Genomic DNA, 26,296 nt, shown 5'->3' on the forward strand with positions numbered 1-26,296 from the left:
AGTCCTTCCAGTGAATATTCAGGACTGATTTCCTTTAGGACTGACAGGTTTCATCTCCTTGCAGTCCAAGGGACTCTCAAGAGTCTACGTAAGTGGTAAGCAAAACTTCAATAAATAGAAAGTTCTTCTGGTCAAAAGTGTTAAATTCCTGAATAATTATGAAATATTCTTTAAGTAAAAGAATCAGAAGAAATGAATACCTGAGTCCATGGTTTTATATAATAGTTCATTTACTATTTTCACATTGTTTTTCTAATGTAGCTAAACAATTTTTGTCTTCAGGTTATAGTATCTCTTCTTACCTTACAAAATATATCATCAAGAAAACTATATTGAGTAAAAATGTTAATATCTAACAAGGGAGAGATTAGTAGAAATTAGAGCAATATGAGTTCAAGTCTTATACTGATTTCTTCTTCACTCACCCTCATAAATTACTTCATAACTATTCAGAATCACTACTTCTACTTTCCAAACAGACTCTTAAGAACTTACAGGAGGAACATGTTCAACAGACCTGTTTAGGAAATTCACATTCTCATGCTTTATATCTAAGCTTATACTTTTCCTTCTACTGATCAGCAGGATTATTTCCTTTACCCACTTTGTACCACAAACTGATGGAAGAACATGCCTTAACTTTAATATTGTGTCCTCCTTTTAAAAAGAACTAAAATTGGGACACAAAATGACTTTTCACCATGACATTTACCTTTTTTCCCTGATTTTAGGTGTTTAGACTTATCTATCAACTCACTCATAAAAGCTGAGTCCTGAACTCTGGGGATAATAGCCACCCAGTGCTGGTGACACCTCAGCCTCCCCAAATACAGTTATCTTTGCTTTGAGAGAAAATCATGTTTCATTAATGAATTTTTCCATTCCACATCACAAATTTATCATAATCAGTAGACCTAAAAAACATACATTGCCATATATCTATTTTAAAGCATGTTTTAAACTATTAGCAAGATACTGATACTTACTCATTAGTCCTTTTCATTTATTATTCTTTATAGGGAAAAGTATAGCTATTTTCTTCCTTATTACCACCTTGCAAATTGAGAAGTATCTCAGTGTTACATAAAAAGTCTTTCTTTTAGCAATATTAGCTCAGGATATAACTAGGTTTTCCAAGGCCTTTTCTGAAAACAGTTATTTAAAATATGATATTCTGTGTGAAACAGGTTAAAATTTTAAAAGCAACAATTTCACTTTAGTCAGTGCAGAATTTTAGCTTTCCTTTAAAAAACACTACAGTTTTAATACATATTTAAATGTGACTTAAGTTGCAAATAAAGAATAACATTTCTAAATTTTTAATAAACTATCTCAATTTGACACTTAAGTCAATCCCTATCCCATTTTGTTTTGTTTCTCCTAACCACAGCACAAATATGACTTTAATTGGTTACTAGCAATACTACTATATAGATGATTCAGGATGATTCAAGAATTTTTAGAAAGATGATAGGATTTCTTTAAAGTGATCTTAACATTTTATTGCTATCCATACTGATGATTTGTATAATGCAAATAATGGCTTCTGGTGATTATAAAGCATTCCAGAATTACAGACCAAGACTATACACTTGAAAAACCTGCTTTACATAAACTATACAATAGTATTTAGCTTAATACAGAAATTCAGTCCAGGAGGCAAATCCAAATAGACTGTATTTAAAACCTCTCAAGTTTGACATTTCCCAGAGGGAACTAGCACAGTCTTGCTAATAATTAGTGAAAGTACAACCAGAAATAGAAATAAGAGCCTGAAAAAAACTTCTTAAAAAAATAATAAATACTACTACTAGATACATTATAATCAGGTCTAAGCACAATTTTTAAATTGTGTTGTAGAAATATGCTAGGAATGTGATTTAAAAGTCAAGCAAAAATAGTAAAATAAATTTACAGAAGAAAGCAAGTTTACACGTTAGTATTAGACTGTTTTTGAATTACCTAGTAGACAGTTCAAGGGCTCACAGGCAAATGTAACACTTTTTTTATTTTTCAGTTACTGCAATCAAATATTAATTTAATTCAGAAGTATTATATGCACAAACTACACTTGTAACAGCATGACCTTTTACTTGAAAAATAAAGGATGAACTATTACATTTACTTATTTACACACTGCCCATAACTGATGGACTTTTTTTTAATGCTTTGCTTTGTAAAACTTTTGTTGTTTTTAAACGAAATATATTTGAAGAGACTGAACCAAAACAGTGCCACCCAGAAGTCACATCTTGTCATCAGCCATCATAAGGATTTAACTTCATCCTAAAGTATGTGCTCAGTCGTGCCTGAGTCTTTGTGACCCCATGCACAGTAGCCCACCAGGCTCCTATGTCCATGGGATTCTCCAGGCAAGAATACTGGAGTGGGCTGCCATTCCCATCTCCAGGGGATCTTCCCAACCCAGGGACTGAACCAGTGTCTCCTACAATGGCATGCAGATTCTTTATCAAAAAGTCCCCTGGGAAGCATTGCATCTAAAGTATAAAGAGCATTAAAAAAAAAAAACCCTATAAAATCTAATCTAGGTATTCTTAAATATAAAGTTAGACTGCCATAATAAGGGAGTTTCCTTAAAAAATAAAAACAGTGAAGAGCACACACTTTAAATTTTTTACTCAAGACTGTAATAAATGTGATATAAACTTTTTGTACATTTCTTCTTTTCCTTTCATAGACATGTTTCTCTCAAACAACCTCTTAAGGCCTTGTCATGAAAATCCTTGATCACATTTTGTTGTTTAAATATATGCACTTATTTTGGGAAAACATTTTAAGGTAATCATTTCCACTGCTTAAATAACTACTCTTGAGGTAGAGGTAATTTCTACTTAAATCTCTACCTTTTATGTAAGACCAACACTGGTTTCTGTGTGTAACTTACTACATTTTACCTATAGTCATTCTCCTTAAAGATGCAATATTATTTTTAAAAAAACACACTATTAAGTACTTTATATTGAAAAACAGAAGGACAAATTCAGAACTCTGACCCTGGAAATAATACATCCAGGTTCAGCTCTGCAAATCAGTCTTTCATAAGTGAAGATCAACTAGAATATAACTGACTTTCACAGTTTTTTATTAATTGTTCTTCAGTGTAGTACTGATCTGACATCAGGCCTAGTTGGATTACATTTCATTCTAACTCACTGGCTTTAAGAGAGCTTTAATAAAATACTATATCAAATATTAATCTTCTATAGCTTATAGTTGTTAGCATTAAAGATGTTCTGTTATACTGAACATTAAAGTAATCCTATTACCCAAAGATGCAGTTTGGATTTTATTTCATTAAGTCACTGCCTTTTTTGCTACTAAACACTGCCAAAATCCAGTGAAAAGGCAAGTTAAGAAGCCACGCTTCACTTGCTTCATACAGAGGTTCCATTAGACACTTAGTTGGCTATTCTTCCTTTGAATGAATGAACCTTCACCTCCTCTTTCACTGTGACTACTTATTTCCCAATGCTGGCTCGAATACTAATGGATCCCACTTTTTCATAACAGTAGTACCAACAGTAAGTAGAACGTGCATGTGTGTGCGCTAAGTAATCTGTGTGTGCACATGTAATCTGAAAAACTTAACAAATGTATGTTTAAAAAAAATGTATACCCAGTAATTCCCTGCTTAATCCAATTTAATCTGCTCAATCAGCTATTTAAATTTTACTACAGAGTTTTTAAAAGCAATATTGTACTGAATTCCCAATCCAAGATTCCTTTTATATTAATATATACATTGTAAATTAACTATCTTTGAGATGTAGAATTTCTTACATCATATGATGTGCAAAATATCTCTTAACCACAAAACTTTAAACAACTGCTACATTTAAAATCAGGCAACATCCAATACTCCAGCAGCCACAAGCTGGCGTGAGAGCCAGTCCAATCCTTCATACAGTCCCATACCACTTCGAGCATCACAGCCCTGAATATACCAGCTTCGGCCACAGCACAATTTATGGAGACTAAGAAGCTCAGTGATTTCTTCTACTGACAGAGCTCCAGCAACATCCTAAAAGATATATACACATCAAAAAAATTTTTAATAAGTCTATGAAAATCAGCATTTTTGTAATTATTGCTATATACAATTCTGCTGGTATCATTTTAACAGAAGCATAAAGTTAAAACCTAAATTCAACTTTCAGTAATTATTCAGAGATTAATGAGAATAGAAAAAGAATTGTTTTGGTTATAACAGCTTGTAAGAACAGTCTTTAAAAAAAAAATATTTGGCTGCATGAGCTCACAGGATCGTCATTGTGTCATGTGGGATCCTTCGTTGAAGCACATGGACTGTAGTTGTGGCATACGGTTTTAGCTGTAGGGGATCTTAGTTCCCCAACAGCATGGGGGATCTTAGTTCCCCAACCAGGGATCAAACCAGCATCCCCAGCACTGCAAGCCGGATTCTTAACCACTGGACCACTAGGCAACAGTCTTGCAATGAAATCAATGAAGGCTGTGCCCCCTAAATGAAAGATACTGCCCATGTCATTATAAGGCATCTACTTAAAAGGAAATTAATACACATATATCATAAGAAATGGCTCTTATGTAGGGTTTATAAAGAGTATGTTAAACTCTCCCAGGGAATTCTCTGATGGTCCAGTGGTTAGGACTCAATGCTTTCACTGCCGGGGACCCAGGTTCAGTCCCTAGTCACGGAACTAAGATCCTGCAAGCTGTGCAGCAAGGCCAACAACAACAAAAAACTCTCCAAACAGTCCTGAATACCCTTCTTCCAAGAAGCAACCAACAGTAACAATTTCTTTCACATTTTTCCAGAAAACTTCCATGCATACTCATGTAAACGAACAGGACACACTCTATAGTTTTTTTTTTGTTTTCTTTACACATATATTGAAAGTAAAGATACCTTTCCCTTATCAGGACAAGAAGAAAAAATTTTCCACCAGTATTTTTAACTTCTATATTGCATTCCACTGTAGGTGTAACATAATTTTCTTAACCAGTCCTATACTGAATATTTAGATTGAAAATATGTGCTTATGTGCTACTACATATACATACACATGGATGTAAACATTTTTAAGCACATACACTTGCAAAATTATCTCTAAGACAACCTTAGGATATCTGTCTACAGAATACATTACTAGAGAATTACAGGGTAAAAGGGTATATGCATCTAAACCTTTGACAAAGTACTGCCATATTGCCCTCCAAGGAAATGTCTCAAATTAATAACCACACCAGCAATGTATCCATGCCTGAGGATTATCAAACATTTTCATCTTTAACAAGATGATAAGTGGAAAATGGTATTTCACTCTGCCTTATTTGCATATCTTTAATCACAAAGTGAAGTGTATCAGTTCTTAATAGCGTGCTTTTTTAAATTAAGGGGAAAATCCTTACTGTCTATCCAACTTTTCCTTCTTATGACATCTAAGCCACTTTATCGTACTAAAGAAAAGCATTCTTATCCTCCTAGAAGCTGTCTCAAAATCTAAGAATCTTCAGCGGCCACAGTTTGAAAGTATCAGTTCTTCGGCACTCAGCATTCTTTATGGTCCAACTCTCACATCCGTACATGACTACTGAAAAAAATCATAGCTTTCACTATATGGACCTTTGTTAGGAAAGTGCTATCTCTGCTTTTTAATAAGTCGTCTAGGTTTGTCATAGCTTTTCTTCCAAGGAGCAAGCATCTTTTAATTTTGTGGCTGCAGTTATTGTCCACAGTGATTCTGGAGCCCAAGAAAATAAAATTTGTCACTGTTTCCACTTTTCCCCTGTCTATTTGCCATGAAGTGATGATCTTAATTTTTTGAATGTTGAGTTTTAAACCAGCTTTTTCACTCTTTTTCACCCTCATAAAGAAGCTTAGTTCCTCTTTGCTTTCCGCCATTAGAGTGGTGTCATCTGCATATCTGAGGTTGTTGATATTTCTCCCATCAATCTTGATTCCAGTTTGTGAGTCATCCAGCCCAGCATTTCGCATGATGTGACAACATACAGCTTGGCGTACTCCTTTCCCCATCTGGAACCAGTCCGTTGTTCCATGTCTGGTTCTAACTGTTGCTGATTGTCCTGATACAGGTTTCTCTGGAGAAAGGTAAGGTGGTCTGGTATTCCCAGCTCTTTAAGAATTTTCACAGTTTGCTGTGATTCACACAGCAAAGGCTTTAGCATAGTCAGTAAAGCAGAAGTAGATATTTTTCTGGAATTTTTGCTTTTTTCTATGATCCAATGGATGTTGGCAATTTGATCTCTGGTTCCTCTGCCTTTTCTAAATCCTACTTGTACATGCAGAATTTCTCAATTCACGTACTGTTGAAGCCTAGCCTGAAGGATTTTGAGCATTACCTTGCTAGCATGTGAAATGAGTACAACCATACAGTAGTTTGAACATTCTTTGACATAACCTTTCTTTGGGACTGGTATGAAAACTGACCTTTTCCAGTCCTATGGCCACTGCTGAATTTTTCAAATATGCTGGCATATTGGTCTCCCATGATGCTCTCTAAAAATACTCATGTTTTTATTTTTTCTGTCTGTAGTGCTCTTTCCTTCACATACTAACTCAAAGTATTATCTATAATATCAATTCAAATCCTACTTTTTATAGATCTTAGAAAATACAACCTTTAGAACTACTCTCTAATTTTCCATAATACTTTATATTAATATTACTGAAGTCACGTAGCAGTCTTCTTATTAATCTGCACTTAGCAGTATTAGAAATAAACACTTAACATGCAAACCTAAATATATATGAATTTCTGGTGAGTATGAACTACCTTATTTCTTTCTGTATACTCCAAGGTACCAAGTACAGCACTTTCCATGTAGACTACATCCAAAATACAGTGCAGAAACTTTATATCTAGTGAGTTATTTCTCTCAAAATCTTAAGTTACCTTATAATGTGGAATGCTAAAATAAATATTCTGAAATACAAATGTATTACCTGTTTGTTAGCAAAAATCAGGAGTAAAGCATCTCGGAGTTCTTTTTCTGTTAACAACTTTGCAAGTTCACTGTGTGCTTCACTAACTCTGTCTCTATGACTGCTGTCAACAACAAATACAACAGCTATCAAAAAAAGACAAAATATTCATTTAGTCACTTGTTTAATTTCAGTAAGTGGGCTAAATATTTTAATGTTATATTATTGTGAGTCTACCATCATTATTTTCATAGGAAGGCGGCCTATTATAGGAGCACCTAGCAATAATTAATGATATGATCTCAAGCAGTTCACCTAACTTTTGGTCTATTTTTCCCCATCTATAACAGGATTTACAACATCTGCACTACCAAACACATATTGCTTTGCATATCATTTAATGTTTTTCTCTTAATGAATGAAAATGTACCTCTCATGATCTACCTACTGATGCTACTTCTTTGACTACTCTACTTCCTTTACCAAAAGATAGTCTTTTAAAAATAAATAAGTCACCAAATTTATCTCTCCAAGGTATTCTCTTTAGATGCCTAGCACAGCACTTTCCATAAATTGTACTCAAAATACACAGGAGAAACTTCATGAATATCTACTGAATTAACTGTCTTTTGAAATCTTTCCAGCTATCTAATGGCAGCTAAACATCCTAGGCTTTCAGCCATTCCTCATGTTCAAAATTCCATTTCTTCCCCTTAATATTGGCTCATACCAATAATACCAAAAATTTCAAAGTAAAAATTATCTAGTCTTTCTTCTAGGTGGAAAACAGGATGATATATGGAACAGGGAGCATGAACATAAGCTTTATGCTGGGGTACAGGAGGCAAAATGTACAATGCATATATGTGAATAAATGCTAAGTGGTATGTATGTCACATAACACAGTTTGGTTAAACTCAAACCACTATGGGTTCTTCTTCTGATGATAACTAATTGTGAATGGAAATAAAGGAGTGGAGCTATTGAGAGATTATAATGGGATAAATGTTGAGCTGAACTGAATTGAACAGAGCAACAGAACTATACACCACAAATTCTACCCTATACCACAGTATTGCCAATGATTATATTCATATGAAATCTAATAACACTCTTTGTTAAGAATACCAAGAGGAAAGTACCCTTAATTGCTTACATGTATAAGATAAATATTATGTTATAGTTTTTCATGAAATATACCAGAGTACATATCCCAGTCTACCTAGCTTAATTTTCTTAATAGTGTGGGGCATGCTATCAATATGTAATAGTATGGTCATGTATTTAATCAATGCTAAAATATCAGCTTTATTAGCTAAATCAATGCACTGAAAACTGGACATTCTAACAATTTGAAAAATTAAGATGTAATTTTTACACTCTTACCTTGGGTATTAAGGTAATAATGTTTCCACAATGGTCTTAATTTGTGTTTTCCACCTACATCCCAAATGGTGAACTTTAGATTTTTATATTCTACAGTTTCCACATTAAAACCTGTTTTTTTAAAAAAAACTTACTTTAATACTGACTTATTAGTGACATACCAAAAATAGGCAACCCCATTTATAACTGTGACTTACAAATCATCTTCATACAGCACCATCTAACCAACTCCACTTGTAATAAACATACATGGGGGAAATGTATACCTTAAACCAGGGTTAGCCCTCTAATCCAATAGAGCTCTTAAGACCTTGACAGCTGAGTACCAGCTCTGCAACACTCCCACCCCCTCATCCCTAATTTTCAGCCAGAGTCACCAATACTTTATTCCTTTCAACTGTCCCACCAATATTCTGTTCTTTCTTACTATCCCCCCTCAATCCACATTTCAATCCCATAGTCACTGAACCTTGCATTTTTTCCTCTGAAATGCTGATGTCTTCCAGCCAATCTCCACATCAGATGGACATAAAATAAGGCCCTAAGAACTAATCTGTAAGTTAGGGTTTTTTCTTATAAAATATTCATTAAGGTAAAAGCAATACGAATACTTACCAATTGTTGGAATAGGCTGCATGAACTCATCCTGTTTTAATTTAAACAAAATAGTAGTTTTTCCAGCACCATCTAATCCTAATGTAACAACTCGAATTTCCATTTTGGGTCCAATGTGAACTCTATTGTCCTATAATTTTTAAAAAAGGAATCTTTTTATTTTGATATGGAGTTAACAGTATTAGCACTTACATTTTTATTTATAAAATACCTTTGTTGATTGTCTCCTACTCATTCCTCAATTCATTAAAATTAGAGTCCTATTCTCATATTAAAATACCCTGATTCTGATATTTAGAAAGAGGAAATGTATCCTCACTGCTTTGTTAAATTTTGGCTCAGTAAAACTTACTACATACTATGTAAGCTAAAAAATACACACACTTATTTTTCCCAGATTTTCTAGCTCAATTGAATCTTCTTTAAATAAGATTTTTCATGCTGTGCTAAATATATTAATTAAAAATAAAAAGTGATGCTTACTTCCTACAAATATTCACTGTTAACAGTTTCACAAGTATCCCTCCAGACATCTTCCTGTGCATCATACATTGGTTGGCATACACAAAGCTGCTGCTGCTGCTAAGTCGCTTCAGTCGTGTCCCGACTCTGTGCGACCCCATAAACGGCAGCCCACCAGGCTCCTCTGTCCCTGGGATTCTCCAGGCAAGAATACTGGAGTGGGTTGCCATTTCCTTCTCCAATGCACGCACACATGCTAAGTCGCTTCAGTCGTGTCCGACTCTGTGCAACCCCATGGACAGCAGCCCACCAGGCTCCTCTGTCCACAGGATTCTCCAGGCAAGAATACTGGAGTGGGTTGCTATTTTCTTCTCCAATACACAAAGCAGACACACTTCAAAAAAAAAGATACACACTGCAACTAACTTTTTACACTCAATAGTACCTTACAGAATCCTTTCATTTCAAACATATAAAACTACTTTTTTTCTTTCAATTGCTTTATTATATTCCATTTACCATTTAACCAATCCCCAGTGACAAATATTTGGTCATCTCTGATTTTTTTATATTATAAATAATACTGCAATGAACATACTTGTTCAATTGCTAGCTGCATGACTGCTCTGCCTCACTTCTCCCATGTATAAAATGGGCATTAAAATAGACTAAAGTCCTAGAGGGGTGGGATGGGGTGGGAGGGGGTGGGGAGGTGGCAAGGAAGTTCAAGAGGGAGGAGACACATGTATACCTATGAGTATTGATAGTATTCATGTTGATATATGGAAGAAACCAGCACAATATTGCAAAGCAATTATCCTTCAATTAAAAAAAATTTTTTTAAATAGACCAAACTTACATAGGATTTTTGCAAGAATTAATTTTTTTAAAAGACAGGTAATTTGGACTCATGGAGTTGGAAGAGAAAAAAACAATGAAGAAAAGTGAAAAGACCCTAAGAGACACATCAGACTGGGAGTCTCAGAAGGAGAATACAGAAATAAAAGGGCAAAGAGATATTACTTGAAGATATAATGGCTGAAAACTTCCCAATCTGAGAAAAGAAATGGACATAAAAATCCTAGCTCAATGCATTCCAACTAGGATAAATGCAGAGACCCACATTGAGATACATTATAACCCAACTGTCAAAATTCAAAAACAGATAATCTTGAAAGCAACAAGAAAAAATAAGTAATCACAGAAAGGGAGCTTCCATAAGACTATCAACAAATTTCTCAGCAAAAACACTGCAGGCCAGAAGGAATGGGATGATATAGTCAAAGTGCTGACAGAAAAAGGCTTCAATCAGGAATTCTATCTATAGCAAAACTGTCCTTCAAAAATGACAGGAAAAAAATCAAGATTTTCCTAGAAAAACAAAAGCTGAGGAAGTCATTATCACTAGACCTGCTCAATAAGAAAAGCGAAAGGAGTCCTTCAAACTAAAATGAAAGGTTGTCAGCAATATGAAGTCATATGAAAATCTAAAATGGTAACAATAACTACAGGAACAAATAGTAACCTACATTATTGTAATTTGGGTGAATACATTTAATTATTTATGGAAATGAAATAACAAACACATTAAAAGAAACTATAAGCCTGTGCTAATAAGTGTACAGTATATAAAGATATAATTTCTGACATCAATAACATAAAGTACAGGGAGTGGAGCTGTGGAGGAATAGAATTTTTGTATGTAATTGAAGTTAAATTGTTATCAATTTAAAACAGAATGTTACAACTAAGATATTTTATGTAACTGCAATGGTAACCTCTCTCACACACACACACACACAAATCCACAGAATGTAAACAAAAGGAAATGAGAAGGAAACCAAACCATGAAACTATAAAAAAAATCAATAAAACACAAAAGGCATTGAAAGAGGAAAGGTGAAACAAAAAAAAAACTATCAAGTTAGGCAGAAAATGAACAAAATGACAACAGTAAGGCTTTATCTAACAATAATTACCTTAAATATAAGTAGACTTAACTCTCTACTCAAAAGACGTAGTGTGACCTAATGGGTGAAAAACCAAGATCTAAAAATATGCTGTTTACAAAAGAGACTCACTTTATATCTAAGGAAACACACGTTTGAAAGTGAAAGGATGGTAAAGATGCAAATCTCTTTGGGATGCAAATCATACCCAAAAGAAAGCAGGGCTGGCTATCCTAATATCAGACAAAATAGATTTTTAAGTCAGAAACTGTTATAAGAGACAAGTTCATTATATAATGGAAAAATGGGAGATTTATAAAGGATATATAATAATTCTAAATATCTGGATTATAAATAAATAGATTAAAGCCCTAAACATAAGAACCAAAGCTATAAAACTGGTAGAAGAGCAGAAAAGCTTCATGACACTGGATTTGGCAATGATTTTCTTGGATATGACATAAAAAACAATCAACAGAAGCAAAAATAGATAAATGGGACTAGATCAACATTAAAAGCTTTTGTGAATCAGAGGACACAATCAATAGAGTGAAGAAGAAAACTATAGAATGGGAGAAGATACTTACAAATCATGTATCTGATAATGGATTCATATCCGGAATACATAAAGAACTCCTACAACAACAAAAAGTCAGATAGAAATAGAAAAATAGGCAAAAGGACTTGTAAAAAATTCTCCACAGAACTGACCAAGAAGCATATGAAAAGATGCTTAACATCACTGATCATCAGAGAAACACAAATCAATAACACAATAAGATATCACTTTGCACCAATCAGGATGGCTATTATCAAAACCAAAAACAAAACAAACAAAAAGTAATAAGTTAAAATGTGGAGAAATTGGAATCCTTATGTACTTTTGGTGCGATTTATATCATGTGATGTAACCGCTAAGGAAACAGTATGACATTTCCTAGAAAATTAAAAATAAAACTACTGTATGAACCATTAGTCCCATTTCTGGTATTTATCCAAAAGAATTGGAAACAAAGCCTGAAAGAGATGTCTATACAATCATGTTCATGGCAGCACTACTCACAATAACCAAGAGGTAAAGTAACCCAAATATCCACTGATAGATGAATGTATACACAAAATGTGGCATATAGAAACAATGAAATAATATTTAGACTTAAAAGGATGTTGTGTCACATACTACAACATAGGTAAACTCTGAGGACATCATACTAAGTGAAATAAACCAGTCACAAAAAGACAAATACTATGTGACTCCACATATACACTAAATTTACAGTAGTCAAATTCAAAGAAACAGAAAGTAGAACAGTGGTTACCAGGATATAAGGAGAAGCAGGGAATAGAGGAGTGGTCGTTTACAAGGTATAGTTTCAGTTTTTCAAGATGAAAAATTTCTGAAAATGTTTCACACAATGTGAATATACTTAACAATACTGAACTATACACTTAACAAATGGTTAAGATGGTAAAAAATTTTGTGTGTTTTACCATAATAAAAAAAAATGTACATACTCACAATCAAGTACCTTGTAGATGCAAAAGGGAATGGAAAAGGTCACTATATACTGCTATGAAGTGACCTCTAGGATGTACCCTCAAGTTAAAATGCAAGGTGGAGAAGTGAGTACAGTAATCTACCTTTAAATGGGTGGAGAGTACATGCAAACATATTTCTCTATTTTTTTAAATGATGAATAGAACTAAGAAAAGTTCTTAATAGTTTTCTATGGAGAAGGGAAGAAAAGGGTAGAGGGGTCAGGTAGACTTCACTGAATGTACTTTGCTTTGTAGATCTGACTCTGGACCATGTGAATGCTTCACATAATTATAAAACAAGATTAAAAACAATTCTAAAGCCACTCAAAAATAGAAAGCAAAATGAAACACATGTACCTTTTTAAATTAGGGGGAATCCACTTGAGAAGAGACCAAAACATATCAAAAAGGTATGCCAAATACATACCTTGATGGATTCAGTCTCAGACCTAAAAAAATTTATTTAACAATCTAGGAAATCTGAATACTAATTAGATAATGTACAATATTAAAGATATATTTAATTTCTTAGGTGTGATAATGGTATTTTGATCACATTTTAAAAATGATTTGATGTTGGGATGAAATATGTTGAGACTTGTTTCAAAATAACCTGGGATATTGTAGGTAGAAAGAGACTGGGAGAAGGTAGGTGAAATAAAAAGTTTTTAACTGTTCAAGTAGGTAGTGATGAGTACAGGAAGATTCATTACACCGCCTTCTATTTTCCACTGATAAAGTTTTCTTTTTTAGTCCTATGGTTCATTAATTTCTTAGTTGTCTCTTCAAGCTAATTACCATGGAAGGTAAAACAATTATGATTTGTTCAAAAACACACCTAAAAATGAAGTACAGAATGTATTACCTTTGTAATGAAGTAATGAAGTACAGAATGTATTACCTTTGTAAAAGTGACAGGGATGCTGGCATCCAACTGAATGTGATCTGCAACTTCTGTAAACTGCTGCTGCTGCTTTTGCAATGTTTCCAGTAACCTTGTAATTTCTTGTTTTGCCAAGACAACTCTACAATCATCCTAGAGAGGAGAAGATGATATTTCTTATAAATCTTTTAAAGAAACCAGGAAAGAAGAGATATCACTAAAACTCAAGAAAAGCTCATTTAACATTACAGTATTCAAAGTTAGCTGCTGAAGATTCGATGCTTTCAAATTGTGGTGCTGGAGGAGAAGACTCTTTACAGTCCCTTGGACTGAAAGGAGATCAAACCAGTCAATCCTAAATGAAATCAACTCTGAGTACTCACTTGAAAGACTCATGCTGAAGCTGAAGCTGCAATACTTTGGCCACCTGATGTGAAGAGTAACTCACAGGAAAAGGCCCTGATGCTGGGAAAGATTGAAGGCAAAAGCAGAACAGGACGGCAAAGGATGAGATGTTTAGACAGCATCACTGACTCAACAGACACGAATTTGAGCAAACTCCGGGAGACAGTGGAGGACAGAGGATCTTGGCATACTACAGTTCATGGGGTCTCAAGAGTTGGGACATTCAACAACAACAACATTCAAAGTTAACTTATGTGTAAATTTGACTAAGAATAGTCAGACATTAATAAATAATTTAAGAGCCCATCAACATAAGAATAGATAAATTATTTTATATTCACAAATGCAACACTATCATAATAAAAATGAACTATAATTACACTTTGACAAAATGAATTTCACATGAAATAAGAGTAAAAATGACATGAAGATTTCTTATTGTATGATTTCCACTTTTATTAATTACCAAAACAGGCAAAAACAAAGTATACATTAGAAATCAGGATAGTGGTTTATCCTTAGGAAGAAAGGCAGGTAGTTACTAGAAGAGAGTCTGAGGGGCTTCTGGGGTCCTGGTAATGCCCTGTTACTGGATCTGGATGCTGGTTACATAGCAATGTCCGGTCCTAAAATACAGCAAGGTGAACGCATATGCACATATTTCTATGTGTGTGTGTGTATATATATATATATGTATATAAACACACATATATATAGTACTCCTATAAAAGTTTTTCAAAATAATATAAGATATACATGTATTGGTTCCAAAAACAAAGGACTAAAGGTCAAACTGGGATGTCTCTGTCTCACTCTGGAGCCCCAGGCTCTTTCCTTCCAGTTTCTCAAATATTATTCCAAAAATATTCTATACATATGCCAATGTATTCTTCATAAGATATATAGATTTTCCAACAATATATAAGCTCCATGAAAGAAATAACATTGTCAGTTTTTGCTCACTGTTGTATATTCATATGAAAAGAAAGAAAGCGAAAGTCACTCAGTAGTGTCCAACTCTTTGTGACCCCATGGATTATACAGTCCATGGACTTCTCTAGGCCAGAATACTGGAGTGGGTAGACTTTCCCTTCTCCAGGGCATCTTCCCAACCCAGGGATCGCACCCAGGTCTCCTGTATTGCAGGCGGATTCTTTACAGCTGAGCCACAAGGGAAGCCCAAGAATACTGGAGTGGGCAGCCTATCCCTTCTCCAGGGACCTTCCCAACCCAGCAATCAAACTGGGGTCTCCTGCACTGCAGGCGGATTCTTTACCAACTGAGCTCTGAGGGAAGCCATATTCATATGAGGTGACAGCAATCTGGCTGTTCCAATCCCCAGATCAAAAACCCTGAAGTCCTTCTTGTCTTCTCCTTCCTCATTCTCACATGTACTTGTCAACAAATCCTACTAGACATCCAAAATCTGGGTACGTCTAGCCCCTACTATCCAAGCTACTATTCTCTCTCACTTGGAATGCCACAATAGTCCCTAACTATTGAACTCCTTCCTTCTCTTTGCCCTTCTTCACATCAGCCAGATTCTTTTAAGTAAGATTAAATCATTCTTGTGCTCAAAACCTCACAATGGTTTCTCCAATTCAATCAGTAAAAGCTGAAGTCCTTCCAATGGCCACAAGGCTCTCCTTATATATAATTCCCTATTTCCCCTCAGTTCAGCTCCTCTTACTCTCTCCATCGCATATTACTATCTATCTGTTCCAGCCATAGTACCCTCTTTTGCTGTTCCTCAAATACAACAGGCATGTCACCCTAGGGTTTTTGCACTAACCATTTCCTCAACTGAAATCTTCTTCATTAAGGTGTGAGATAGTTCCCTTCACCTTCTTCCCATTTGAGTCTGATTAAATCGCACCTTTTCTCAATGCTGCTAAGTCGCTTCAGTCGTGTCTGACTCTGTGCAACCCCACAGACAGGGGCCCACCAGGCTCCCCCGTCCCTGGGATTCTCCAGGCAAGAACCTGGGGTGGGTTGCCATTTCCTTCTCCTATGCGTGACAGTGAAAAGTGAAAGTGAAGTCGCTCAGGCGTGTCCGACTCTTAGTGACCCTGTGGACTGCAGCCTACCAGGCTCCTCTGTCCAGGCGATTTTCCAGGCAAGAATACTGGAGTGGGTTGCCATTGCCTTCTCCTCTCTCAATGATGTTTACCCTATTTCAAAGTGCAATCTGCTGTACCTTCACACTTTTTCTTTTTCCCTTAGCTCTTATAATTTTTTAACATACTATAAAATTTACTTATTAGAAATGGTTATGGCTTATTGTCTCTCTCTTGCTAAGATGCTAATTCCACAAGATTGTGGCTTTTGGCCTATTTTTGTTATTGACATATTGCATGTACCTAGAATTTACATGGCACATAGCAGGCATACAAAAAAATGTCTGCCTCATAAATAAATCCTAACCAAGCAGCATCATGCCTTGAACTTAAATGATGCATCAGTTGTTTTGGAGAGGAGGGATGATTAAATTTTATCCATCCATTCCTCTGTTCAGGTATCTCTGTGGCTGAGATTAGCGTTCTATGGCCATAAATCAGAATAAAACTAATAAGTCCATATGAAGAATGAATCCAAGACCCCAATTTCATTTGCATTAGCACAGTGAGATAATACCATGTCATTAACATTTATCAGTCACTTTGACAAAATGCTTCAGAAACTCTACAATACTTCTAAATATTTCAGTAGCCATGAGCACACTTTTAAATTAAATAAATATAAAAATATTTTGAAGTAGTCACTTAAGTATGATTTAGGACATGTTCCCTTTGTAATTTGCTGTGTAGCTTGAGCTGAACAAGTATTAAGCTCTTTCTATCCAGATACAAAGAATTTAGAGATACAAAGATGCATTCAGCCAACATTCAGAAGGACAAATGTATCACTAGATTCAAATCAGGAGACAAAAACCCCAACAATCACGTGAACAGAAAAACTAATACAAAGAACTGTTAACTAGGTGTAGTTATTAACTAGGCATCTGAAAGTGTAAAAAGAGCTCAGAGGTCTCATGGAGGAAACAACTGTAAGAAATAGCTACCACTCTCAAGGCTGGGGGAATAAAGGAGAGATGCATTCATAGAATTATTAAAACTTAGACACTTATAGGAGGGATCCCATGGAGCTGAAACTCAGATCTCTAAGGAAAGTGGTCTCCTCGTGTGAGCAGTGACATTCACATGAACCCCAAGAAAACCGGAACCCACAGGAAATCACATCCACCCTTCAGCCTCCCTCTACTGCCCCCTACTGGCAGAGACTAAAATAACATGGAACCAGCTGGCAGAGCAGGTTTTCAGCGTTCCAATCTCAGCATCACAAAGGAGAGGACAGAAGAATAGGACTGGAGCAAGAAGACAACTTAATAAATGGCAAAAACACCAATTATTACAATTCAATGTGACAAGGACTAAAGGACCCAAGACTGATGTGGTTACAGCCTAGCCTATCAGATTTTTAAGAGAAAAAGTTCTACAATGGTAGAAAGTTTAGCTAATGATTTGATATCAACACAATTATCAGCAATATATGAAAAGATGAGAGTGTCTGCAGCATATTAGGATTCCTAGGGCAACAATTAGTCTTAAATTGCACATTTATGAAGGCAGATTCAAAACAGTAATGAGTAAGACTGATATTTTTGTTAGAATAACCTTAAATCTAATTCATTTTAAAAGCATATTATCTGGAAAATGGGTAACAAATTGCTTATGATACCTCATGCATCAAAAAAAACATGGATTTTCTGTGACATCAAAGAACCAATAAATTAGAGCAGAGATGGGTAGTTCGTGCTACAGATGCGCTCCCCACCTCCCCCCACCAAAAACCAATGAACAAAAAAGAGCAAGGAGAAGGAACTTCAAACAACAGTAAACATTTGAAGAAGGATTTTCAATATTAAAAAAGGGAGACATAAGCCCACCAAGCAGAAAGAATAGTATACATTTGGCAAAAAAGGGTTAAAGGGCTTGGGATGAATAAAGAATGACAAGAAGTTAAAGAGGTTCTAGAACCTACAGTTTTATGGTGGGGAGGACACACAAAGAGAGGGCATTGATCTGGCTGACTGGAGCAATTCGAGGTTAGAGATCATGTCCTAAGCACAGCTCACATTAAAGCCCACAATAACAGAGAGTTATAATATAAAAATATTTATTAAATTAATAAAATAGACTACTATGTACTTCTGGTAATGATTTGATTAAGCTTACAAATTCTCCTTCTTAAACTATGTCCTAACCATGTTTTAAACCATGTACCTGTTGCAAAGTCTTTTCACAATGGAGACAAGCTGTTGAAACCTGAGATAACAAAATAGTCATATCTTCTTGTTGCTGTCTGAGCCAAATCAATTTTTCTCGAACATGAGCATCAACGACACTTAGAGCCATTTCTTCTTGACGACACAGAGTTTCATGAAGATCAGAAAAATAAGCTCGGACACACGATCGGGCATTCTCTGCAGTACCTGGTACCTTGAGCAATATAAATAAGTTTTCAACAACTGTAACCTTAAAAAAGATTTTTTATGTGAAATAATGAAAATTTCAATACTATCTATAACCTTAAAAATCCAAAAATGTATATCTCCATACAGGACTTTTCCCCTTAAACACAGCCTTTGGATATCCAACTGTTCAAATGACATTTCAAAAAAACAAGGAATACCTAAACTACAGTCTCTCTCAACCCCAAACCTAGTTTTCTCCATCTCAATAAATGGCAACTACAGATTCCAGGTTGTTCAAGCTAAAAAAACTGGAGTCACTCTAAACACTTCTCTTTTTTATCTCTCAACTAGTTTCTTACTGAATTCTGCTGACTTCAAAATATATTTAGAATCTGATCATGTCTTACCATCTCTACCTCTACCAACCTAATCAAAGCCATTATCATCTCTCACTTGATTATTATAATAGCCTTCTAACTCGGCTCACTAGATCTACCCCTGCTCCCTATAATGTATTATCCATCCAGAAGCCAGGTTGATCATTTTTAAATGTTAAGTCAGACTGTTAATTACTACTTTGCTCAAAACACTCCCATGGTTTCCCACACAGAGTAAATGCCAAAGTCCTTTATATGGGATGTTCAATGACAGAATCCCTGAGAAAGAGACATCTGAGCTAAGACCTGAAGGAGGTAGGAAGAGGGAACCACATGAACATTTTGAAGAAGAGCACTCCTGGAATAAAGTAAAGCAAGTGCCTATAAGGCCCTTTCTGACCTCAATTCCAGCTATGCTTTCCATCAATCATTGTTTTAGCTACACTCAGCCTCCTCGAAGTTTCTTAAGAACATGAGGCACACTCCAACTGCAAGGCCTCTGTACTTGATCTAGAATGTTCCTTCCCCAAATATTAGCATGGTTCCCTTTTCTCAGCTCCTTTAGGTCTTTGCTCAATGCCCCTTCTCAGGAAGCCTGTCCTCAAATACCACCTTTTCTGGATTTTTCTCCAAAGCACCTAATGACATACTTCTGCCATATTATATATTGTCTCTCTTCCCACATTAGAATGCAAACTCCGCATAGGTGGTATTTTTGACTTGTACAGTGGTGTCTCCTTAGCTTGAATAGTGTTTAGCACTTGAGATATGTTCAATAAATATTTACTGAGGGCATAAATATTTCTACCATAGTACAAGGTCCAATAGAATTTTATGTGATGACAGACATGTTCTATATCTGTGCTGACCAATATGGCAGCCACTACCTACACACACATAAAATGTCCTTCAGATGTAGCTAGTGAGACTGAGGAAGTAAATTTTGTATTTTTTGGTACTGATAAATAATTTAAACTTAAATAGCCACATGAGGCTACTGGCTACTAGATTTGACAGAGCATTATTCTAGCAATTATTCCCAATGACTTGACTTTAATTTTGATTACCCCAAAAAAAAAAAACACTATACTTTGTCTGTCCCTGTGTTTTATATTTCTCTCTGAAAATATCCCTTTCTTCTCTATGCACGTGTGCTAGGTCGCTTCAGTCATGTCCGACTCTTTGTGACCCTATGGACTGTAGCTCTCCAGGCTCCTCTGTCCATGGAATTCTCCAGGCAAGAATAATGGAGTGGGTTGCCATGCCCTCTTGCAGGGTATCTTCCTGACCCAAGGATTGAGCCCATGTCTCTTAAGACTCCTGCACTGGCAAGCGGGTTCTTTACCACTAGTGCCACCTGGGAAGCCCAAATGCTTCTCCTCTATAATTCAATTTTTAAAAGCAACTACCATTACTGCCTAAGTCCCTTCCTTCTCTTCACAGCCAAACTCTTAGAAGTTAGACACACTCACCTCCTATATACCCCCTTACTCTTCACCTTACTGTGGGGGGCGGGGGGGTATTTCCATTTATTTCACAGATATAACAAATTCAACATCCAAATTAAACTTACCACCTTGGTCTCATCATCCCCTCCCAAATTCTTCTTCCTCCCCGTTTAGAGGACAACCATCTGCCAGGCTGGGCAAGGTGGAAACCTAGGCATCATGCTTGACCCTGCAAGTTACCTATCAATCAATATTATCAATCAGTCACTATGACCTACCTATTCTACTTCTTTAACATCTCAAAGCCATGTGATTCTCTCCATTCTCAATACTGCAGTATTATGGGCCCCAAACAATTCTCAAGTAGATAATTTCAGCAACCTCACAAGAGGTCTCCTTGCTTCCAATCTTGTTGTTCCTCCAATTCATTTTTTATATTAAACAGCAACCTTTCTTAATGCAAATCTGATTATATTTTTCCTATGACAATTCTTCAATGGCTAATCACTGCCTGTGAGATAAAGTCCAAACTCTTTAACATAGCTAACAAGATGTTGCACGATTTGGCCCTTAATTCTCCAACATCTTTTCTTAGCATGTGCCACCCCAATACTCAAAGCTTCAACCACAGTGAACTTAGTTTCTACAGTATGTCCAATTCTCACTTCCTGGTATTTTAACATATGCTTCCCTCTCTGAAACAACTCTCTCCCCACCTCACTCTTCTCTCTGACTAAATTCCTTCAAATCTTAGTTTAGACATCACATCTTCTTGAGAGCCTTCCAAGACTTACCTAAGTTAATGCTGTTTTTATGCACACTGCCAGGGCATCCTGCATTTCCCCCACAAAGTAAACAGTTACCACACTTGAAACTCTTCCATGATGGATTATAAATTTCCGTAAAGACAGAGACTTTTCAAAAATCTTATTTCCACTGACTAGTGCAGTATTGGTACAATGGAATTGCTCAATAAATCCTACAAGGTGAAAAAGTAAGAAGGAAAAAGGGTAAAGAGGAAAAAAATCCATACATGTTCTGTGTGGGCCATTCCAATTCCATCTTCTACTATTTGTTCTCCTCCTTCAATGTGCTGAACGATTCCAACTAATTTTCTGGAATAATCTGAAATTTCCTCAGTGAAGGTCCGTATGCAATGAGCCATATCTAAAATTGATGCTCGGATCTGGTTAGCTTCTGGTTCCAATACTGAATGCTATAAGATGCAACACAATTATAGAAAAGAACTCATAGTATTGACTAATGATATAAACTGCTACTTAACTGGCTCCTATTATTAAAAAAACAAACCATTAGCTGCAAGTGGGTTTTATAACATATTTAAAAAATCACGGCATGAAGAAATACTAATTTGCCTTCATTCCAAAATTATTTATCCTTCAAAGAAATAATTGAAAATTTGGAATTCCATATACTGCTAAGAAACCAAGAAATCTTCTCTAAAATTTGATCACAAGCATTAGTTCGTCAACAGATATATTATCAACACAATCCAGTGGTTTACAAAAACATGCAGAGAAAGAAAAGAACTTTTTGTTTCCTGCTGGAAAGCCATTTTCAATAAAGAATGAATCATGAGGACTCTGAAATTTTTGATAAGCCATTCAGAAAATAAACCTCTCTTTTCTTTTCATGCTACCAAGCTCAACTCATTTATCATTTAGCTCTTCTTCAGTTTCTACTTTTAGTGTAAAGAACCAAGTCAGTGAAAATAAACAGTAGGCTGGTAAAGCAGGTAAAGTTATCAAGTTTAACTGTATTCATACCTTGTGACCTTGGTGTTTTCCATATTCTTTGCAGACACAACACATGAGAGGGCTAGTTTGACAGCCATCTTCCAAGCAAACAAACTCGATGGCATGCACTTGATGCTGAGAGCACATGGTTTTCTCATGAGGTTTATCAGCTAGAGGCACTCTCCTGTGCTTTGCTAGTGTCTTCGTAGAATGAGTAACTTGGGAACACTCTGAGCACAAGTGAGTTGCACATACAGTGCAATATACAGATGCAACATGAGCTTCATCTTCATCACAACGAATGATGCTCTGATAAACAAAAAAGTAATGTGTTAAAACTGAACCCCTTTACTGAACAGAAACTGACTGAGACACAGAAACCAAACTTACAGTTATCAAAGGAGATACCAAGGGAGACGGAGAAGTAAATTACACACTACTATATATAAAATAGGCAAACAACAAGGACCTACTGTACAGCACAGGAACTATACCCAGTATCTTATAATAATTTATAATGGAAAAGAATCTGAAAAAGAATGTGTGTGTGTGTATAACCAAATCATGTTGATGTATGCTTGAAACTAACATAATATTATAAATTAATTATACTTTGATTAAAATTTTTTTAACTAAAACCCAATCATTATAACATGCCAAATTTTGAAATATAAAAGCCCATAATCTTTTATATATATGAAATAAACTGATAATTAAATACAAAAGTCATTCACTACTCACTTCTATAGGTAAGTGAAAGCTATTTCCAAAATTGATCATCAATATATGCTATGAATTTGAGGCCAAAAATACAACCATTGTTTTAGATTCACTGTCAGTGCAAAAGTATCTACTGCAAAATCCCCTCACTTTACACACAAGAAACGGACAACAGAGGATAGAAGTCTGTTTTTTTTTAAGATTGAAAGAACTGATAGTAAATACTGCCCCCCTGGTTTAAATATATTTGTCAGCATAATGTATAGAAAAAGAGAAGCACAAATTTTATTATTTAGATAACCAAGTGAAGCTTTTCAAAACACAGATGCTTAAACTCCAACCTGAGAAATACTCATTTCTCAATAGGGGTAGATGAAATCCAAGCTGTGTATTTTTTCTAAAGCTCCATAGTTGAGACTACTGCAGTATCCTGGTTGAAAATCATTAATTAAAGAAAAAAATAAAACCCTATGTTACATGTCGGAGAAGGCAATGGCACCCCACTCCAGTACTCTTGCCTGGAAAATCCCATGGACGGAGGAGCCTGGTAGGCTACAGTCCATGGGGTCGCTAAGAGTCAGACACGACTGAGCGACTTCACTTTCACTTTTCCCTTTCATGCACTGGAGAAGGAAATGGCAACCCACTCCAGTATTCTTGCCTGGAGAATCCCAGGGACGGCGGAGCCTGATGGGCTGCCGTCTATGGGGTCACACAGAGTCAGACACGACTGAAGTGACTTAGCAGCAGCAGCAGCAGCATGTTACATGTAACCTTTTAAATGTTTATTATTTTTATGAATTAGTAAAAAGCATTCCAAGCTGTCAATTTTACGTGTCAGATAATCAAGAATGCTTCGAAAACTTTTTCTGAATATTAAAAGGCCATAACTGGAAAGGGAAAGATTTGGTATAAATTTCTGTAGAAATAAAAATTAGAAAATATATCAATGGTATCATTCAGTATCACAGTAAATAAAAAATGAACCCAAAGTTAAACAACTTTGTTTGCAACTATGAGAAATGCATACGTATAAAATTAAAAAGTCATGTCTCCTGCTTTCTAGAGCTGACAAATTTGTAAGATCAACGTTAGATAATCCTCAATGTCTTTCAAAATGAAGGTAAAAGACAAATCATGGGAAAGAACTGCAAAATTTTTAGAAAACAGTGCTTCAGTTTGAGATTACTTTCACTGATTCACTTTATATAGGAAATCATGATCTCATAAAAGACAAGTAAAAAGTCAATCTGACATTTTCCTTAATACTAAACATGTGGTTTTAAAGGTGTTCATCAAAATTATTAACTAATTACTAAATAACTATTCCTATATTCAGAACAGTCTATGAGTTATGTAGACAAATTTTACACTAAAAGTGTATTTTAACTTGTGTTAATGGTCTTCTTTCTAATAATTGGACACTAACCTGCCTGGATAAAGAGAGTACATCTACATACAATTTAACTTTTCATGAAGATATTTAATAGTAATTCCCTCAGGAGCTATGGCTACCTGTAAGGCATTTTGTCTCTACGCTAAAAGGTCCCTTTCATGGAGTTCCTCTTTCTTTCTCTGTGCTTTAACTGTTGAATGATTCACTTTTGCATCCTCTGCTTTAATGTAGGCTACATATCCTCCGTATTCATCCATAATCTTACTCTTTCACTTTACCCTTATGTAGAACTAATGATGATAAGGAAACAAGTTTATGCAAAAAACATAGTTTGCATACAGTATTTTCAGAGAATTCAAGCTTCAGTTTTGCTTTTGTTCAGTTGGGGACTCTGTTGCCTTCAGAACTATAATGTAATGAAAAGTTGTGTATCTGCAGTCCTACTTTATAGGGAAACTGAGGTAATATTGTACATATAATGGCAAATATTTTAAATTAAAAGAAAAAATTCATGGTCATAACAAATATTTCAACAGTTCAATTAATACCTCTCCAGATATCCCAATGGCTTCTTCTGCAGCTCCATACTGAATATGTCCATTCTGTAGTCGTTCCAAAAGCTCCAATAAAGCAAAATTTTTTTTCAATCCCCAGACACCTGAATCTCCTAGAATACAAATATATAAACTAAATATAACAAAATGGAATATTATTTATTTTACCCCATATCCTGATAGTAATTTCAATGTCTCACAGTTCAATCATTAATAATGTTTAAATTTTGAAAATTCAAAATTTCTCCATTTCCTGTTAATGCTATAACAGCAATCTTAATATTCTCTTTAAAACACAGACCCCTTAGCATTCCAAGTAGAAACATTTTTTAAAACTCTTATTCTTTTTCTATAATTTAACTTCAATAAAATTTATAAATCCTACTGCCTCACTGACTTTTACTATATATACTAAAACAAGTGCTTTAAATATTTTTAACAGTAACCTACAGTAAGAAATACATTTTACATTGTAACCCAGTAAAACACAGACACAGACACAGACACACACACACACACACCACTGAAACAGAAGATTTACAAACCAAAATTCACCCTCACAGTGTGCAACACACTGATTGGTTTTATCCTATTTCTTTTTAAATAATCTTATTCACAGACAATTTAACTGATTTTATGACCACAAATATGGTCATAAATATGATGTATGTTTGAAAACCACAGTATGAAAGATACACTTAACCTAAAATAAATCCATCTCTAAACTGGAACTAGAGCAGCTAAAGACATTTTTCCCATATCTCATCCAACCTAGAACCCTAAGAACAATTAATAAATATATCAACTCCTTCTTACACACATACACAGAGTTTCACACTAAAGTCTGACAATACTTCCTTTTAGGTAGGTAAGACTTCAGGGCACATCTGAATAAGGACCAATGCCTCTTTTCCCCAGAAATGACCATAAAAGGCCAGGTGAACATACATATGTGCACGCATATGTGGCCACACACATGAGCACACACAAACATGAACTCTTCCTAAGACTATAAATAAAACATAGATCCTCTGGAAATTAGAAGGAATATTTGTCAGTTACTCTGAGCTTCTATACAAAAAATACCATCTGACACAAAGCTGCCACCTAATTCACTGAAAAAAACAAAAGAATGATGAAGTCATTGGTTACAAGGCTTCCTTCCTTCTTGGGCCCTCTTTTCTAAGGGAGGAAAGGAAAGAAGAAAAAAAGGAAGGAAGAAGGAAAGTTGGAAGAAAAGGTAAGGAAAAAAGCCATTTCTAGTTATGGTTCTCCCAAAAAATTTTTTAAACTAGGCTAAATATCTTTACCCTCCTCTTTGATTTCTGTGACTTCCCTTCCCAAGTATCTTTATGCGGCCTACCCAGCATTTCCCCATCTTGCCA

The 26,296-nt window shown here is 35.3% G+C and overlaps 1 protein-coding gene across 8 annotated transcripts in view; it reads right to left on the reverse strand.

Annotated features, from left to right (window-relative positions):
- Positions 1-1,476: 1,476 nt before the first annotated feature.
- The window catches only part of TRIM23 (tripartite motif containing 23), a 33,831-nt gene continuing 9,011 nt past the window's right edge, over positions 1,477-26,296 (reverse strand). For 7 of the 8 annotated variants that reach the window (XM_081518284.1, XM_081518283.1, XM_081518288.1 and 4 more), the window contains 9 exons: positions 24,906-25,024; positions 22,272-22,550; positions 21,518-21,700; positions 18,469-18,684; positions 13,799-13,933; positions 8,948-9,077; positions 8,333-8,443; positions 6,968-7,092; positions 1,477-4,042 (listed from right to left, as the gene is read on the reverse strand). In XM_081518284.1, coding sequence (XP_081374410.1) covers positions 3,863-4,042; positions 6,968-7,092; positions 8,333-8,443; positions 8,948-9,077; positions 13,799-13,933; positions 18,469-18,684; positions 21,518-21,700; positions 22,272-22,388 — 1,197 coding nt within the window. In that variant the 5' untranslated portion in view covers positions 22,389-22,550; positions 24,906-25,024 and the 3' untranslated portion in view covers positions 1,477-3,862. The remainder of the gene's footprint in view (positions 4,043-6,967; positions 7,093-8,332; positions 8,444-8,947; positions 9,078-13,798; positions 13,934-18,468; positions 18,685-21,517; positions 21,701-22,271; positions 22,551-24,905; positions 25,025-26,296) is intronic. The other variant, XR_014061734.1, reaches the window with a different exon arrangement.

Source organism: Giraffa tippelskirchi, chromosome 8 (genome assembly GCF_054371585.1).
Source record: "Giraffa tippelskirchi isolate mGirTip1 chromosome 8, T2T-mGirTip1v1.2.pri, whole genome shotgun sequence".
NCBI lineage: Eukaryota > Metazoa > Chordata > Mammalia > Artiodactyla > Giraffidae > Giraffa > Giraffa tippelskirchi.